General features: G+C 44.1%; 1 protein-coding gene across 2 annotated transcripts in view; it reads right to left on the bottom strand.

Moving 5' to 3' along the window:
* Window positions 1-16,872, bottom strand: part of LOC100649623 (myocardin-related transcription factor B) — a 237,475-nt gene that overhangs the window by 205,211 nt on the left and 15,392 nt on the right. Inside the window, exon 1 of one of the 2 annotated variants that reach the window (XM_012310436.3) lies at window positions 8,965-10,783. The exons of the other annotated variant lie outside the window; for it this stretch is intronic. Coding sequence (XP_012165826.2) covers window positions 8,965-9,004 — 40 coding nt within the window. The 5' untranslated portion in view covers window positions 9,005-10,783. Of the gene's footprint in view, window positions 1-8,964; window positions 10,784-16,872 lie in introns of those variants that run through there. 2 annotated transcript variants of the gene reach the window in all.

The raw sequence follows: 16,872 nt of genomic DNA, 5'->3' as shown, positions 1-16,872 counted from the left end.
GAAGAAGAAGACCAAGAAGATGACCAAGACGAAGACGAGGAAGAAGAGGTAGAAGACAGCGAGGCTGAGAAGCAGAGAGAAGCAGTTGACAGAAGGAACAGAATTAAAGAGGCTGGACTACTCTCGTGTTGGGCTCATTAAGGGCTACAACGGCAAAGAGGAGTCGCTTCCTAGACACGAAGCCAAGTCTGTGCCAGACGTCGTCATATCTTGACCGATCGTCGTTTTTCATTTGCTGTTCCCTTGTTCCAGCCGCGTTCTCTAATCTGTGTTATTAAGCGCGTGTTGTGTCATCCGATCTTACGTTCTCTGACTGAATTACTATAGTCCTTTGGTCTACGTCTACGTGAAACGAGTATCACGTAGCGAATCAAGAGAGCAAATATTTTCTAACTGTATATCGATTCGCGAAATGTTATCGAACCCTATCGAGAATGTTACGCGTGGCATCTACGAACGAATAGAACTGATATCTTTTTAATAAATCTAAAATTTATTATTTTAGAATTCATCGAATCGAATAATTGTATCGTACAGATGTCACTATTTTCAGAATGAAATCAATAAGATTCGCGTACTCTAAATTACAGACAAAACTTGTAAATCTTTAATCTGCCAGAGAATTCTTAGGGAACTTTGATTTATGCGCCACACTAACTGCCTACAGTTCATTGTACAGCGGCAACATCTGCGCGCACACGATGGGCCGATGAATCAATGCCGGTTACAGCGATGCAGCAACGCGAACAGCCGGCCGCTGTATAATCCGCGCGATCTAATTTCGTGAACTATCCAACTCACTGACTCACTTGGCACGTCTCGGCCTGCATATTCTTTCGTCCGCGCTGTCGTTTTCACGGAAGATGCCCGATCTCGAGACACGAAGGAAGGTCAGACGATTCGGATCACTCGTCAAAACGATTAACACGTTTATTTCGCCACGAAGAAATCTCCGCTTCGAATTCCCTCTTTATTCGCGGAATTCTTCTTTCCGAGGAATGAATCAACGCTAGTTAGGTGGAGTTATAATCGGTAATGTTTATTCTTCGGTCGGGCGAGTTTAGAGTTTAGAATCTCGGACGCGATCGTCTGGCGCTAAACTAGTAGGTCACATATACATCTATCTTTCGCTATTCGAAATCTTTTATGCAGCTCTTTTAAATCACTTTTACGACTGACAGTAAGACTCGTTCTATAGCACATTTCTACGTTCATCTATTTTACCTCGTTTCAAGGTCAGGCAACCATAAAAACGCGAAGAAAAAGAAAACTGTTTAGCAAAATCTCTCGATCAAATACTTTTCAACAATCGAAGAATCCTCGTATTTCCAAGTTATCGCTGTCTCGTGGATTATTTCGTTTGATTTACGATTTCCTCGACTATGATACAAAACGAAGGAAAGAAAGAAAAAAAGAAAGAAGAAAAAGAGAGAGAGAGAAAGAAGAAAAACAAGAATTTCAATGTCACGTTGATAAACTCGGTAGAACGTACCGATTCTCCGGAACTCGATTCGCTTTTATCTGTGGGAAGGACCAGGTGCAAGGTCTCCGGCCAAGGAGGTGGCTGCAGGAAGAGAAGCAACGCTGGGTTCGGTTCAGTGGTATCGTAAATGAAACGGAGACTTCGGGGACGAGGTGGATATACACCGTTGGCAATCCGTTTATTTTTACAGCAATGCCAGGGTGAACGCTCCGCGGAATGTTTAGCTTCGGCACACATCTCGCGCCCGTATGCAGGCGTGCGCGCGCGAACACCCAACCAATCTGCTTGGTTCGCATGATTATCCACGATCACCTCAAACTTTACGATACGATGACAATCGAAAGTGCAAGGTCATTTGTATCAAACGAAATTAATATCGTTTATCATTGTAACGACTATAATCGTACAAGGTAGGATGCTTTACGATAGATGGGTCTTTGTTCAAAGGAAATTCAAAGGGTTGTTGTCTTTCCCGATTTCAGTTTGTTCGTGAGATAATACAGTTTGATTGGTACTTTTTGGGAAATGCTATATATCGTCTTGTTACAAATTTCTTGTCACGCAAGTTTTGTATTCAGGTAACTCAAGTTTGGCTCACGTATTATCGTATATATACGTATATATACGTATCGATACGTATTAGTACGACCCTCTCGATCGAAGACTTACAGCTGCGAATAATCTAGCTGTTTAATCAAAAGACGTGCCTACGCTTCCTTTTATTATGGTTCCATTCATTCTGCCCGGAAACTCCAAACACCAAAAGAGCAGTAAATCCCAGCAGAAATCTACTGACCCAAATAATGCGTAGAGCAGAATTCCGATCAAATAAACGGTGCTCCCACTCGTATCGAGCGTTTCTTAACTGATTACTACCCAGATCTGTACACCAACTTGATTGTTTCGCATCCATCGATACGACAATCGTACAACTTGCGATTCGAAAATTTAACGAAGACCGAGATAGCCAACGACGAGGCGCCGGAACGTGTACGAAGAAACTTTCCCGGTGCAATAAATTTCATCGACGGTGACAACGGCGATCCAATGGGCGGTAAAGAGAAGAAAGAGATGGGAGCGGAGGTGCGATGAAAGAACGGGAGAAAGAGAGACCTGGTCGCTTCACTATATTTACGCGTAAGCGAAGCTAACTCGGTTGAGGTTGTCGGTCCATTAGCGATGTTTTGCGCGAGTAAAGTGCGTGCGAGCACAGCTGTTACCACGTAAACCACGCGTATGGCTGCCAAGAGCAACAGGAGATCGGTCGCCTGTGGCCGCGACATACAGGGTGGGGGATGGTTACACAAAGAGGAAAGAAAGGAATTGAAAGAAAGGAGGCGAGAAACGGGAAGGGAAAAGATGGCGAGATTATCTTCGATCTCGTTCGATAAAGGCGGCCATCGTCGCGTCCGCCTCGCACTACCGCACCACCTGTCTCCATCGTCAACGACTCTCTTTTCCTCGAGCCTCTCTCGCTGCTCCGAGCCCTGTCTTCCGCCACGATAGCTTGATCGAAGAGGCGGATCAATTTATGGGCGGATTGTTTGAAAACGATCGCTGATCCGCTTCTGCGCCACCGAACGCGACGCGACGTCGATACACATTTATTTTATTTTTCGTTAGTTATTTTTCCGGCGATGCGTCTCTCTCGAATGAGCCGGAAGAAATTCTGCGAGAGTAGATAAATTTTAAATGAAGGTCTAATTTCTCAGACAAGTTGCTAACAGGAAGGTCTGACGTAACGGTTGTCCTTGATCTTGACTTGGTGTTCGTGAAAAATAATACGAAGGAAGTTCGAAGAAATAATAGAATATCAAGATACGTTTCTCAGAGTAAAAGAGGGATGAAAGTGGAAAGTAGCGTCGCTCTTGTCAAATAACTCCGTGATTTCTGGAAACGGAAACATTCATCGTCGTATCTTCGTACTAGGTTCTCTTTCTACATCGCTATAAATAAGCCTAATCATGTGGTCAGGAATAGAAAGTTTCTTTTTCTGTCGTGCAGACCGATTTTTCTTTCCTCGACCGATCTTCTGTGATAAGAAACACCGACGTATCGTCTCTTCGTTATTATGGAAACAAGCGAGCAAGAAGGAAAAACGTGAAAAAGAGAAAGAAGAAAAAGAAGATTCCGCATTTCCGTGGAGTAATTGAGAGACTGACGAGATAAATACTAGAAAAGGCCGGCAGCTTTACAATTTGTTTCAGCCGCGCTCGCGCGTCTGGCGCATAGCGAAACTATTTTTAAAGAAAATCTATTAATACATTGTGCATTTTCTTATTGGACGACTATACTTCCGGAATATGATATTCGAATCCAAGAATATTCCGGTGTCTGTCGTCAAGGATTTACCTGTCGTAAAACAAAAGTAACGAGTTTCTAGTTTAAAATATCCGAGTCTAGTTTAATTCTCAACATTGTTTCCTTCAACGTTCAACGATAAAGAAATAAAACTAACATTTCATCTTTCTTACGTTCTTCCTCTATTTAAAACTTCGGTGAACATGGCAAAGATTTTATAATACTTACAACATCTCTCGAAATCAAAGTCACACAATTCGTTCAAACATCGATTTCACTGAGTTTCTTATAGAATAAAGTTACAGAATTTCGAAAATATCCCAAATTCCAGAAGGACGATCAATATCCGTCTCGATGATGTTCTCGATGCCATCGTTCATGAATTTAGAGATCGTCTCTAACTCGTCGAACATAGTGTTCGCACCTTCAATGATAATAACTCGTGAAAGAATAAGAATGACGACAAACGAGCATAGAGGGATGAAGCCAAGCGAGAAAGAGGAAGAGAGACGGAGGAGGAGGGGAAAACGTGGAAAAGGTAGAGTAGCGCGCGAGCGAGCTCGTACGTAATCGCTACGACGTAACTGTAACACGAGGTGCGCGTACGAGACGCGTGTCAGTGATGCGCCACACGAACAGACCGGCGTCCACAAACGCGAATGTGTGTTCGAGAAAAAGGTGTGAGGGTGTCGCCGTTTGGAAAGTGGCCAGCGAATGAAAAGCAGCGAGAACACGAGCGACCGCTGCCCACGCATCGTACATACCGTCCCGATAAATAATCGAACTAGGCGTCCTTAGACCATCAGCCTGCCAAATTCGCTTCCAGACAGTCCTGCGAAGGTCATGTAGCAGGTACGATCCTCGTCGAGAAACTCGATAAAAGGTGGATTTGGGGTTGAAAATACTTGAAAGCAATGATCGACCCATTTGCGGTATGACAATTATAGAGAGAGAGATAAATTAACGAAGGTTGAGAGAATTTGGAGGTGTCTTTTGGAATTGGTACTAAGCGTCAACTTTTGGGAAAATTGTCTTTCTTTTCTTTTCTCTTTTCTTTCATTTCTTCTTTCCTTTTCTTTTTCTTTTTTTTTTTTTTTTTTTTAATAGAAGGTGAAATGTTATAAACCCGATCGGCAGCTTAAAATACAGAATCTACGTTTTCTTCCTTGCTATAACTTTTCTTATTATAACTTTATTGAAGGAACTTCGGAGAAGCGTGCGCGCACCATGGATTGTTCTAACCGTTGGCATTTCGGAGACGTTGAAAGGTTGGAAGTCTATTGTCCAGAATGAATCTCATCGGACTAGTCAGGATTAAATTTAGATTTAGTTTTCCATCGACAGCTGTTGGACTCTGAATTTACGGACGTTATTCGTGAACCTACGACACGCGTTTAGTGCCACTCCGTCCGACAAGCTGACAACGCTTTAATTGGACCCTTTCGGGAACAAAAATACGCTTAATTCGGTTTCACATATGTTCTTGCATGATGGCTAATTCCGACGCGTGAAAAACATTTTACAATGAATAAAGCAAATTTCACAGATCTAGATATACGTTTCGGCCATGTTCGATACCTAAGAGTCTATTAAATTGTCGCAAAGTAAGTGCCATTCGCGCTGGAAAGTTGTCCCTATAAATCAAACACCAGCCAGGCCGGTTTTCCCTTTGGTTCTACTGAAAAATCACCGCGACGAATCAGATCGTCTCGATCGTTCTAATCGCTAGACTCAAAGTATCCTCGTGGCAAGTTTTAATTAGCGTGAAGAAGCAAGGAGTGAGGGGTAAAAGAAAAAGTTCGAAAGACGTGATGTGCGCCTGAACAAGCTGGACATTTTTAGATGGAAATTTATAGACGTTCAACGCATTCCTGTGTCGCATGATCGAACATTTGTCCAGCTCGCCCACGCGATTTTATAACGATTCCGTGGCCTTGAGAAATATCACAAAAGCAACGAGAAGTGAGAGAAACCGAGAAAGAAGAAAATAAAGATCGAAATAATTCCGGGCTTACGTAACGGGTAATAAAAAGGCGCGGAAATAAAGACGGTGTACGGCTCAGAACATACGATATTTCACTGTCCCTCGGTAAACTTTCCTCTTTGAAGAACAAGCACGATCTCGTAAAGAAAAAGAAAAGAAAAAGAAAGAAGAAGACTCGGAATAGACGATCATTCTCGGGCATTCGACGCGATCGAAAGGTTTAAAACATCTGGCGATGACATTTTTCAATGGCTCTGGACGAAAGTAACTGCCGCTTACTGTGTTTTTCAATTTTCGTAATATAATGCCACGTTAAATCGAATCAAAGCAATGATCTAACAACGGTAAACGTTGATGCATCGGCGTGAAATTCGCGTATCGTACTTTTAATGCCCGTTGTTTCAACGTCCCTGCTCCGATCGATGGTAATATTGGTAATAAATGTCGATCGAGCGAATCGTAACTTTCAATATCCTCGAATCTTTTGTAAAATCGTTCGCAAGTCTTTCAGAAATATATAAGCCGACTAGACTAATCATCGTCAAAATCCATACATAAAAAAAAAAAAGAGAAAAAGGTGGAAAAAGACCAGATTCGTGAAGTCGAAATAAAAATGAACTAGTCCATAAGAGTAGAGTGAAAAGGTTGACTAGATTTCTTTCCGTCGAAAAGGTTTCCTGGGATGGTCGATTAACTCGTGACAGGGCGTTTGCTCCTCCTGGAAGGTCACCGACCTATAACACCGGGGCCACCTTGCTGATTAATGAAGAAAGTAATTAAAAGGGGCGGACGTTCGTTAACGATGCGGCCCTCAAAAGATGAAGGCATGGATTCCTCGTAATCATCGACTCGTCCCTGTACCATACATCACCGTCTGGCTGTCGCTTTACAATCCGTCCCGTGTATTCTGGGTCTTTTCGAGTTAGACCCCATTATCGACTCCACTTCGCGGCCACTAGATATATATACGTGTAATTAGTCTTGCGAAGGACTGTATAAAAATAAAAACGCTTTGACCAACTTAAACACTCGTACCTCGCAAATATAGGCTCTCTCTTGGCATGATTATAGTGGTAAACGTATGATTTTTGGTATAATTACACCGAGATATCGTCGATTTAAAAGAATGCTTTTCGTTAATGGTGCAATTTGTAAAGGAATAAACATAATCGACCTACGAAGAACAGAAGATAAAACGCAACTGTCACCGAGTACGTAACTCATAAGAATAACGAAAGAGAAAAGTAGAAGGTAGAATCTGTTTGAAATGACTGGACGATCGAAACTTAGAGGATGCTCGGGATCGCGGGAGAATGAAAAATCATTTTTTACGAAACGCTCGCCAAGCCTATCTATCTGTTCTTCGTGCAATAAATTCCTACCCAGGACCTTGGCATTTGGAACATAAAATTCGAATCTCATAACATCCCTTCGCTTCGCTATCGGTGTAGCAAAGCGCGAAACGAGAGCTTGCAAGCGTCCGTGAAAATGTGTTTACAAGATGTAGACCTAGCGCACATCGCACGGAAAAGAACGTAGAGCCGACATCGCGTATTTATAAATTTTGTTTAAGAATTCTGGATGCAGACGGTGCCGAGTCCGGTTAGCGGAAACGTAAGACGCGCGCGAGAGAGAGCGGGATCCTTTTTTTAATCGCGGCCATCTGGCCGAACGGCGCTTTGACGTTTCGAAAAACAAAAAGAGATACGGGGCAGCGAAACGACCGGCGAAGCGAAATCGCCGGGAAAAAATGTAGGCCAATACCCGAAGTGATCGTTACCATTCCCGGCCGCTTCGCTGTTTGCATAGACGATCGATCGGGAAAGAAATTCAAATAAACCGCCCCGCCACTAACATCTCTTGACACTCCGAGCCCGATTCCGCAAATATTTCCGCCGAAACTCCCATTTTCCTGCAAGAAAATACCACGACTTTGCTACATTCTGCTTTGAAAATATAAACAACGAATCTACGCTTCTTGCGTCATCGTCTTTGATCAAATATGAAAGGAATTAAAAAGGAACGAAGTGATCGTTGAGGAGGTTCGAGGAGGTGATTTTACTGGCAAAATACGAAATTGGAAAACAGAAGGGATAAGAAGTGACACATGCGGAAAGAAGGCATGAATCCAGGTGGATAAGGGGCGCCTCTATTCGCAGATAAGAGGGTGAATAACCGAGGATAAAAATACTGGCGGTACGGAGCGCGAGAGACGAAAGAAGAGGAAAGGCAAAAGACGAGGGTGAAGCGGAGGGGAATGTAGTTGGACGTAGTTGCCATCCGATCGGAATGCGCTATGTGCGTTCGCCTTGGTCTGCCTCAAGCCTGGTCCAAGTGTCCGGCCACAGCCGCGGAATAAATGAACAGATAAAATGGCCTCTTCTACGTCCCTAATTAACACAGATTTTTCGCCGGAAATACGACTTTCCGTCCGCTTTACGATCCCGCCATCTGGCTTTTCTCAACAGCCTAGGATAGAATCCGAGAAACAAGCAATTTAACGATACATTCGTGATGCTCTTTTTCGAACACTAACATCAGCTTTGCCGAGATACGTTTTATTCGATAGAGTACGTGTTATTGGCGATAATAACAAATACAAAATTCTGACTGTTTATAATATAACGTAAGTATCTGTGTGGGTTGTAATAATCGATATGATTGCATTATAAACAAACGTTGTTTCTTTAACGAAAGAGAATATCTTTGTAAATAAAAGAACGAAGGTATCATCCGTGTTATGGCTCCTAAAGGTCCTAATATCCCGACCTTTCTAAGGTATATCCAAATCTCCTCGGTGTCAAACAAATGTCTCTTTAAAGCCGTAGCTCCTAAAAAGAAAAAAAAAAAACAAAAAACAAACAGAAGAAACCTTCATGCATAAACAGTGTCACTGCGTCGTTATAAACCAATCCATCGTTAAAATATCAATAACAACATCGTTACAACACACGAGGCAAACATCAACGCGCAATGCCAAACATCTTCAAACAGCAGCTGACGAACAAACCTGGGTGAGGGATTAATAAAAGTTAGAGCGTAAGATTAAAAGGAGCTGACATTGGTATTAAAAAAAGACACTTTATTAATATGCGATTAGTCAGAAGGGTTGGACGTTCGAGTTAGAAACGGAGCAAGTGTTCCCCGTGCGCAGTGGAGAAAGCCGCACACCCGTCGAGGCCAAGTGGTGCCGTACCGTCACAGTGTTTACAGCGCTTCGCCCTCGGCTCAGGCATTCTGCGGTGACCTCGTGACCTCACCGATATTCCATCGTCGGTTCCTGCACTATACACACGCACGCAGCCACGCACGTGCACACCACAGGGAGCTGCACGCGTGCAAACGACGAGAGAGCAGGTCGAACGAGCTGCACGCGCTTCTCTCAAGCACGCCCCCCTTCTTCTTCGTCTTCTTCTTCCTCTTCTTCCTCTTCTTCTTCTTCTTCTTCTTCTTCGTCTTCTTCCTTTTCTTCTTCCTCTGCTTCTTCGTCGTTGTCTTCCTCTTGTTCACTCGAACGGAGTAGAAGCCACCGTTTCGTCGACAGACGCATCGGCCTCTCTCCAAACTTTTGCTCGCGTCACTGGCCCGACATAACTTGTCCAGGCGGTTGTCAAGCCACGACAGCCGAAACGATCTTGACAAGCGCCCCCAGCGGATTACACGCACTGGCCGGTCCGATCATTCGCACGGCCTGGTATTATTGAAAATCCTGGATAACGTCGGTCATCCTCAAACACCGCTAATACCGCGGAATACGTCAATGACATGTTTATCTCACCGCGTATGTGTCACCCGATTCGTCGATATATCACACTCTCCTCGTCTATATAGTCATCAAAATCACAGTTATTTGAAAGGGAAATTGGGCGACCCACGGGGTTCTACCGTTCCAAAACTGATACCACGCGGATCGCCTTTTTTTAGATGAAAATATAAATACGAAAATTGGTTCAGAGAGAGAGAGAGAGAAAGAGAGAGAAATGTTTCTTCTGAAATTCACTAATTTACACTTTCTGTCGTACGAAGCAAACGTTCTCGCTTAACGATCGTAATTTAATAATAGTAGTTTATAGAGTTCTTAACCTATGAAGGTCCATTAAATAGGAGTATACTTTGTGGTCCACGGTCTGTGAGCATTTATGTACAACGTCGAGGAAAAGCTCACTCCTCGACGATTTCTTTACAGGGAATGCAACATCGTCTCGCTGCAGGAATGATATGTTCGGCTTCGTTTTCGCGAGACACAACCACGCAAGATTCTAAGGTTCGATGATGAAAACCAACCACTCGACTCTCCACTTCGTCTGATGTACCGTTCTTTCTGTCCCCAACATGTCAATGAAACCGCAACGATCTCACCAACCCCAATTACACATCACTTCTAACTTAGGTTCACTTTCCAACTCTCCAAGCCCCTCTTTTAACTTCCCTGAAGAAATTTCAGCCGTTCTCAACTATCGCACCAGTTATGCAATTCCTCGACCCGCTTCTCACTCACACCACTCGAGGTTTCTCGTCACTCTGCGCAACCTGCGTTTCCACCCACAACTCCGAGGCGCACTGTCCTCGAAACGTAAACAGAGTTCACGTGATCGTGTTCGATAATACCAGCTCCTAGCGACGCTGTATCCTAGTTCGTTCTCGAAATTTCTTACAGGTTCGTCGACCAAGTTGCGACCAACTTTCACGCTCGAAGTTCGCAGTAGGACGTTCTTCGAGTATATCTTCGAACGAGGTCGTAGGTCGTCACGATCCGATCACGATATGCCGTGTTGTGTTATCGCGTGAAAAACGTCGCGAAACAGGACAACGCGACAGAATGGAGAAGATCGTCAACAGAGAAGGAACGTGGAAGGATCGTTCAGCGATCGTTCGAGGACGCTGCGGGTATGTTCACATCGCGATGTGGAGGGCGTCTAGGTCGCCGTAGCGCCTCGCAGCCATGTCACACACGCACTGACGGACGCTCGACGCCGGGACGCCGTCTTCGGCCGGACTCGGTCCACCCTCTCGGCAAGCGTCGGGACGCCTGGCTACGGGCCAATGTGAAAACGGGATAACTCGTTGGAACGCCACCGAGGGGCGTTCGCGTCACGCTCGCTAATTTTCTAGCTTTCGGCTAGAGCTCCATGTCTCCACGATCCTCTGCGCTGTTTTTCTTTTACGCTGAATTTCAGTTGAATTTCTTTGAATTTTTAAAAAGCTTTATTTCACTCCCAGCAATCCCGAGAATGCAGAGTCTAATATTTTGATACATATCGCTCATGTACATTTTCATATTAAAATGTTACGGTTGAGGTAGAAAGCATATTTGCCTATGTAGAACTGTTGTCATTTTTTAAGGAAAATTCTCAAAATGTAATAACCCTCTGTACAAGATACTGTGCAAGAAACATAAGCGTAGATAATGCAGAAAAAGAGAATACTGGAAGATCGCGTTAATTAATCATTCGATCCAATTATCCGACATAAATTAAGAAAGCAACGTTAAACGTCGTGTAGTTAAAAGAGAAAGGTCATTAGAAGTGACACAATTAATGGAAGCGCGAGAGAATCGGTGTCGGTGAACGCGTGGCGGAGCGCGGGAACGCTTCGTAAAGCCGCAGGAAACTGGCGTAACCATTGATTTACGAATGACAATAAATCCAGCCGCGTTATCCGTGCCAAAAAGCACCTCCAGCTGCGCGAAAGATTCCTCGGAAAGGCGGTTCGCGAAAATTAGACGAACAGTCGTTAAATGCCGGTCGTATAATAGCACAGCCATGAAGCGACGGTGACCGGTTACGGTTAAAACAAAATTCGATGATGGAGATCTTGGATAGAGAAACAGTTGGCGAACGTGCCTGAACCAAGAGGAACGTGTGACCGAAGTGGAAAAGGTGAGCAACGAGCAACGATAGCGATGCTGAGTGGGTGTTCGTCTCTGTTTATCTGTGCGCGTAATGACGTCACCGCTGGTATAAAGGGGACTCTAAAAGCGAACAGATGGCCTTTATAGTTGACCATAGACAGTGTCGGAGCTCGCATGTCCGCGGAATCGCGGAAAATAGACGTCATTGCTAGATGGTTCTGTCGTGGACTGACCGGTCAAGTATTCGAGCGCGCTATACACCACAATGATGTATCGTTGACTGGTTACGATCTAAATGGAATTACGTAACTGCTCCGAAACGATCATTTTTGGGGCAGCGTACGCGTGACGTGGTGAAAATGATAACGTCACTGGCGAATAACAGGAATGATTTATGAACGTTGGCCAAAAGTTTGGACATACTTCACGGGAAATGTTGGAATTGTTTTGCCATGCGACTTATAAACAACATCAGCAAAATTCTAGATCGGATCGGATCTATAGACAAAAATAAATTTCGCGTAGATTAACACGCGTGGGATCTGTTTCGACCAAAGAAACGAGAATTCGCAAGAGTAGTACGTAAAAACATAGGACCGCCCAATTTTCTAATTGATGAAAATAACGAAAGCAAAACGAAAAAACTGTACGCGTAATAACGGGAAATTTATATCGGTGCTTAAAGAAACTTCAAAGTTTTATGAAAAAAGAAAAGCGGAGAAAGAAAGAAAGAGATCAAACATCGCTGTTAAAGGTTTCGTATTTATACTCGTAGCATCGCGGCCGCGATCGCAAATTTCGCAGACAGCGAGCGTCAGCGCGAAAAGTCGCGGTTAAGTGCGATCGTTAAAAGGGAAGTGTATCTGCGGGCGGGTTTTTTTCCAACGTTATTTCTTACGAGCGGCAGCCAGTTTAAATGAAAAGGGTGCCTCCTCTCGAGAATCGATGGGAGGCGTACCGCCTTAACCCGGACGAGTTTTATCGCGCGACCAACGAATAAACGAGCGAGCACAAGCGGCGTGTAACTCTGCATGAAGAGGAAGGAAAAAGGGGGACCGACGAGAAAGTAACGAAAGCACGTTTTATCGAGTCCTGGGTGGCTGCGTTGCACATGCAAGAACGTACCTTACAAGTTAATAAATTTCGAGGTTTTCCTCGTGACCGTACCGGGATGTGTGCCTCGTTGTCAGCAGCATCCGAAACAATCCGCTTGCCTTGCGGTTTCGCAATCACGAGAAGGTTTCTCCTGAAACACACGACGTCGATTTCGCGTTACGTTCGAAATATTTCTTCCCGTTGAAAACCAAACACCGACGCCCAGAAGGTAGAGTTTAACTTTTCGCTAAAGGAATGAAGCATTTATCGCGCGATTGAAAGGACGAAGATCGTTCCAATACATTTTATTTCATGTTACAGTCTTACTGTAATGGAAGATTTATCTCGTCGATATTAACGAATAAATAGTGGTAATAGTAATAAGAAGTTGGTTAAAATTTAAATTATTATTTTTAAAATTCTAATCGGTAAGGTATTAATAAGCAACGTGTAAATATCATCGATGAAACGGAACGATTTTCACGTGATACGCGATCGTACGTCGCTTACGTACAATGGATAAAACGATCATGCCATGATTCGATCGAATCAAATCGCGTTCTCAATCCTGGCAAGGACAAAAGTCACGTCGAATCGGCTGCGTAAGGTAAGCAGCTTGAGAAGCATTGCCTAGTGGCAGCTACTGAACGACCTAGAACGGCCTTCGGCGACTGCAACTACGCAATGGCCGACCAACCGCGACGTAGAAGGCGTATACTACTTAAAACGATGCCAGTCCCCCTGCTATATTTTTTATTGGCCATCGTGGATACTGTGAGAAAACACCTGGACGGGGAAAGATTTACGAGCTTTGGCGACAACGCGAATATTGCAAAGATTCATAGAAATTTCGAAGGTGAAGTTAGTTACGCTACCGAACAACGAGCAGATCGAAAATTTCCAAATCCTTCTACCACTGAAAGCATAAAATTTATAGGACTTCTATTATTACTGGTTCGTGGGTGTTTAGAACGACCGACGTTCTAAACTCTGTCGAATTTCTAGAGATAAAAGATCTGTTTACGAACCCAAGGTGATCGGAATGTTTCGCTACGTGTCGCCACGCGGTGTATTGCTCAAACTCGAGCGGTACCATTCTTGGAGCGTCATCATGTAAAAAAACACGATTCGCCGTGAAGAAAGAACAACGTCGTTACAACGGCATTGCGAGGAAGGACCGATGTAAATATGTAATAAATTTCTCTGAAAAGCTGTTTGGCTGAAAGAGCTCGGCGGTTCGGGGCATAAATCGTCCCGGCGTGGTACAATGCGAACAGCGCCTCGATTAATGTTTAACAAGGGTGTCGGAGTGGATTTCGCGGTCGTATCGGAAGCGGGGACTCCTTTTCTCCCTGTCTCCGGATGCAAAGCAGCGGGACGAGAGAGCCTTAACCTAATTAAGGAAGACAAGAGTAGCGTAAATCACGCGGCGAGGAGAAAGTGATGACGAGAGATAAAAGCGCGAGGAGAGCCACTCTGTTCTCTCTCCGCGGGCATTTATTTTTCGTCTCGTCGGTCACCTCGCCTCTTCTCTTTTTTCACGTCCGGACGATCCATGGTAACGCGTGTCTCCGCGGTATGCGACAGAGAACCGCTTAAAACGAGGAAGGTCCAGTTTTCAGGTCGCGCGGAAGGGAATCCCAATTAAATTCCCTGAAATTCACGTTCCACCGAATATCTTGATCTGTCTTCTTCTTCCCGCCAAATTAGTTCACTTTTTCCAACTTCTCGCCTGTTTCTCCTTACGTGGTGTGCCAAAAATCATAACGATATAAATCGCGTGCTTTCAACCCTTAAAAAGTATCGTGCATCTAGTAAAATAAAGATAGAAAACAAGGATATAAAGGAAAGATTCTTTGCGGTAATAAACGTGAAATTCTGTTTCGCGATAAATGTCAGCGGGCTGACTTACGGTATTACGATTATTAGTTCCCCGTAATACGTTCTTCCGTGTTAACGTTGTTTTATTTTCTAACGTCGAACTTCCATTGGAAGTTTGATTAATACGCACGGCCAGTGTAAGTAGGTCATAGTAGCTCTCGTTAAGCCTACGTACCTTCGCCTCTGTTCGCTGCATAAATCTACGAGTAGAAATGCACGTGCACCTTAGGGCGGGTACGCACCTGGGCGTGCACGCAGCCGTCGTCGACGCAAATAGGCGTGCGTGATCTAGAATGGACAGTGAATTTGCAACTTCTCCGAGCTATCGTGCTCGTTTGTTGGATATGGTCCGGACCGTGTAATTTTTAACGCGCATGCTATTACGATGGTTCGTAGAATTATTGTATCCGGACATGTTTGACAACGCGTAAATTCAGCTTATAATCGTTAGGATCGTTCCTGACTATACCTACGTGGAGAAAGATAGAACAAGAGTCTAAGCTATACCTGCTTTGAGAGAGATTAAGCACAGGAGTATATCGAATTCCAACAATCGCGTCTCGACATTCGTACGAACGAGACTGTAGCCTAATTGTTCGTCGATTATAATTTTAACACTTTGCTATTTATTTTATTATTTCTATTCAATTGGATTTTCTTTCTAATATACCGAACACGTTATCAGACAAAAGTTAAACTGTTTAGTCCAATCAACTACAATCTGAAGATGTAATTTATAACTTTAAAATGTTTCATCCTCATCCTCCTGTTCGAGGAAAAATGTTAAACCAAACAACTATAGCCATCTTTCGTAGGGATTACGAATGGTCCGCGAGCTACTCCTGGGAGGTACATCGGACATGAAGAAGGACAGTGAAATACACGCCCGTGCCGCGTGAGCGCACGCGCGTTCGACTGTACGCCCGCCTTTGCGCGCCGCGACAACCGAAATGTTTTTCTTGGGCGCGTGGACGAGGCTCGGAGTGCGCTGCAAGTCGGGCTATGAAAAAGAAACAGAAACGAGGGAGAGCCATAAGAAAGTAAGACAGCCCGGTGGATATTGCGCTGCTCGAGAGGGAAAGCGCTACGAAGGTAGGGCGGACGAAACTGTGGAAGCGGACGAAAATACAACGAAATCGGTCGCGGAGAGCGCAGGAAACGGTGAATCAAAGAGACAGCCGTTTCGGGGGATGTTTTTCTAACGACTTCATCTCATCCCTTCCGCGCTGCCATGCCGCGGTTATTCGAAAGAGAGCGGCTCTTACCTAATAAATTATCGCATTTGTAGCGTCGCCACTGGCGGCGAGATTCCGGCACGATCTTGACGCTGTCTCGTTAACAGTTTTTCCTCGTTTTTGCCATGACAGCGCTCGCGCTCGCGAGAAAACGTCTCTCAGCTTTCGCCGTAATATCGTACAGAGGCGAGGAAAGAGTCGAGATGATATCTGGATGATCGCTACGAGAGATTCTGCAAACTGCAGGCGTTCCTTCCATGTTTAGCGAAAGTACTTGCAAGAACATCAAACGAGTATAGAATATCGAAAACGGAAAGAAAATTTCTAGTAACGTTAAAATTCCTATTACGAACGATGCGTATGAAGATGTCCAGAAATAAGTTGTAATATGGAGATTTTGCAAGCGCCAGAAAAGAGCGTGAGAAAGGAGCGTGTGAAAAAAAGCAACGCAGTATCGCAATGTCCTATTGACAACTAGAAAATAATTCCATTTGGCAAAGCGACGGGCATCTTCTAGGTAATTAGGAGGGACGTCAGTCAATCGGCGTGAAACGCTTATTCGTCCATTGATAACATCTCAATAGCTGTCGATTGGACGACCATAAGCGTCAAACGTATCGAAGAAAATGAATATCACGCCTCGGGTAAGATGGCGCGCAGGCGTGCACGGTGAAACGTATCTAGAAATACAAACAAATCTGCTCCCTTTGTACGTACTTTCAGCCGTATTTACTGCTGATAAACTTCGATTTGACGTTGCATTATTTTCTTAAGGTTAAATACTATCAACTTGCGATTGAGAGATACATATAAAAAGAAACGTGGGTGGATTTTATGTTATTTACAGAGTGCTACGCACGAATTCATTAACTCGTGAAAACTTCTAATTCTTCGTTAATATCCACTAAAACTCGTAACACCCGATACAGTCTCCTCTCCGTTGTTTAACTCTAAGATTTAAACTTCTAAATCTCCTAAACTCTTCATAAAAGTCAGCGGCACGACGCGATAAATCAGCGTTTTTTAATTGAACAAGCTTACA

This window comes from Bombus terrestris, chromosome 7 (assembly GCF_910591885.1).
Source record: "Bombus terrestris chromosome 7, iyBomTerr1.2, whole genome shotgun sequence".
In the NCBI taxonomy this organism is placed as follows: Eukaryota; Metazoa; Arthropoda; class Insecta; order Hymenoptera; family Apidae; genus Bombus; species Bombus terrestris.
Note: the sequence above shows the minus strand (reverse complement) of the source record. Positions and strands in the feature narration are given on the sequence as shown.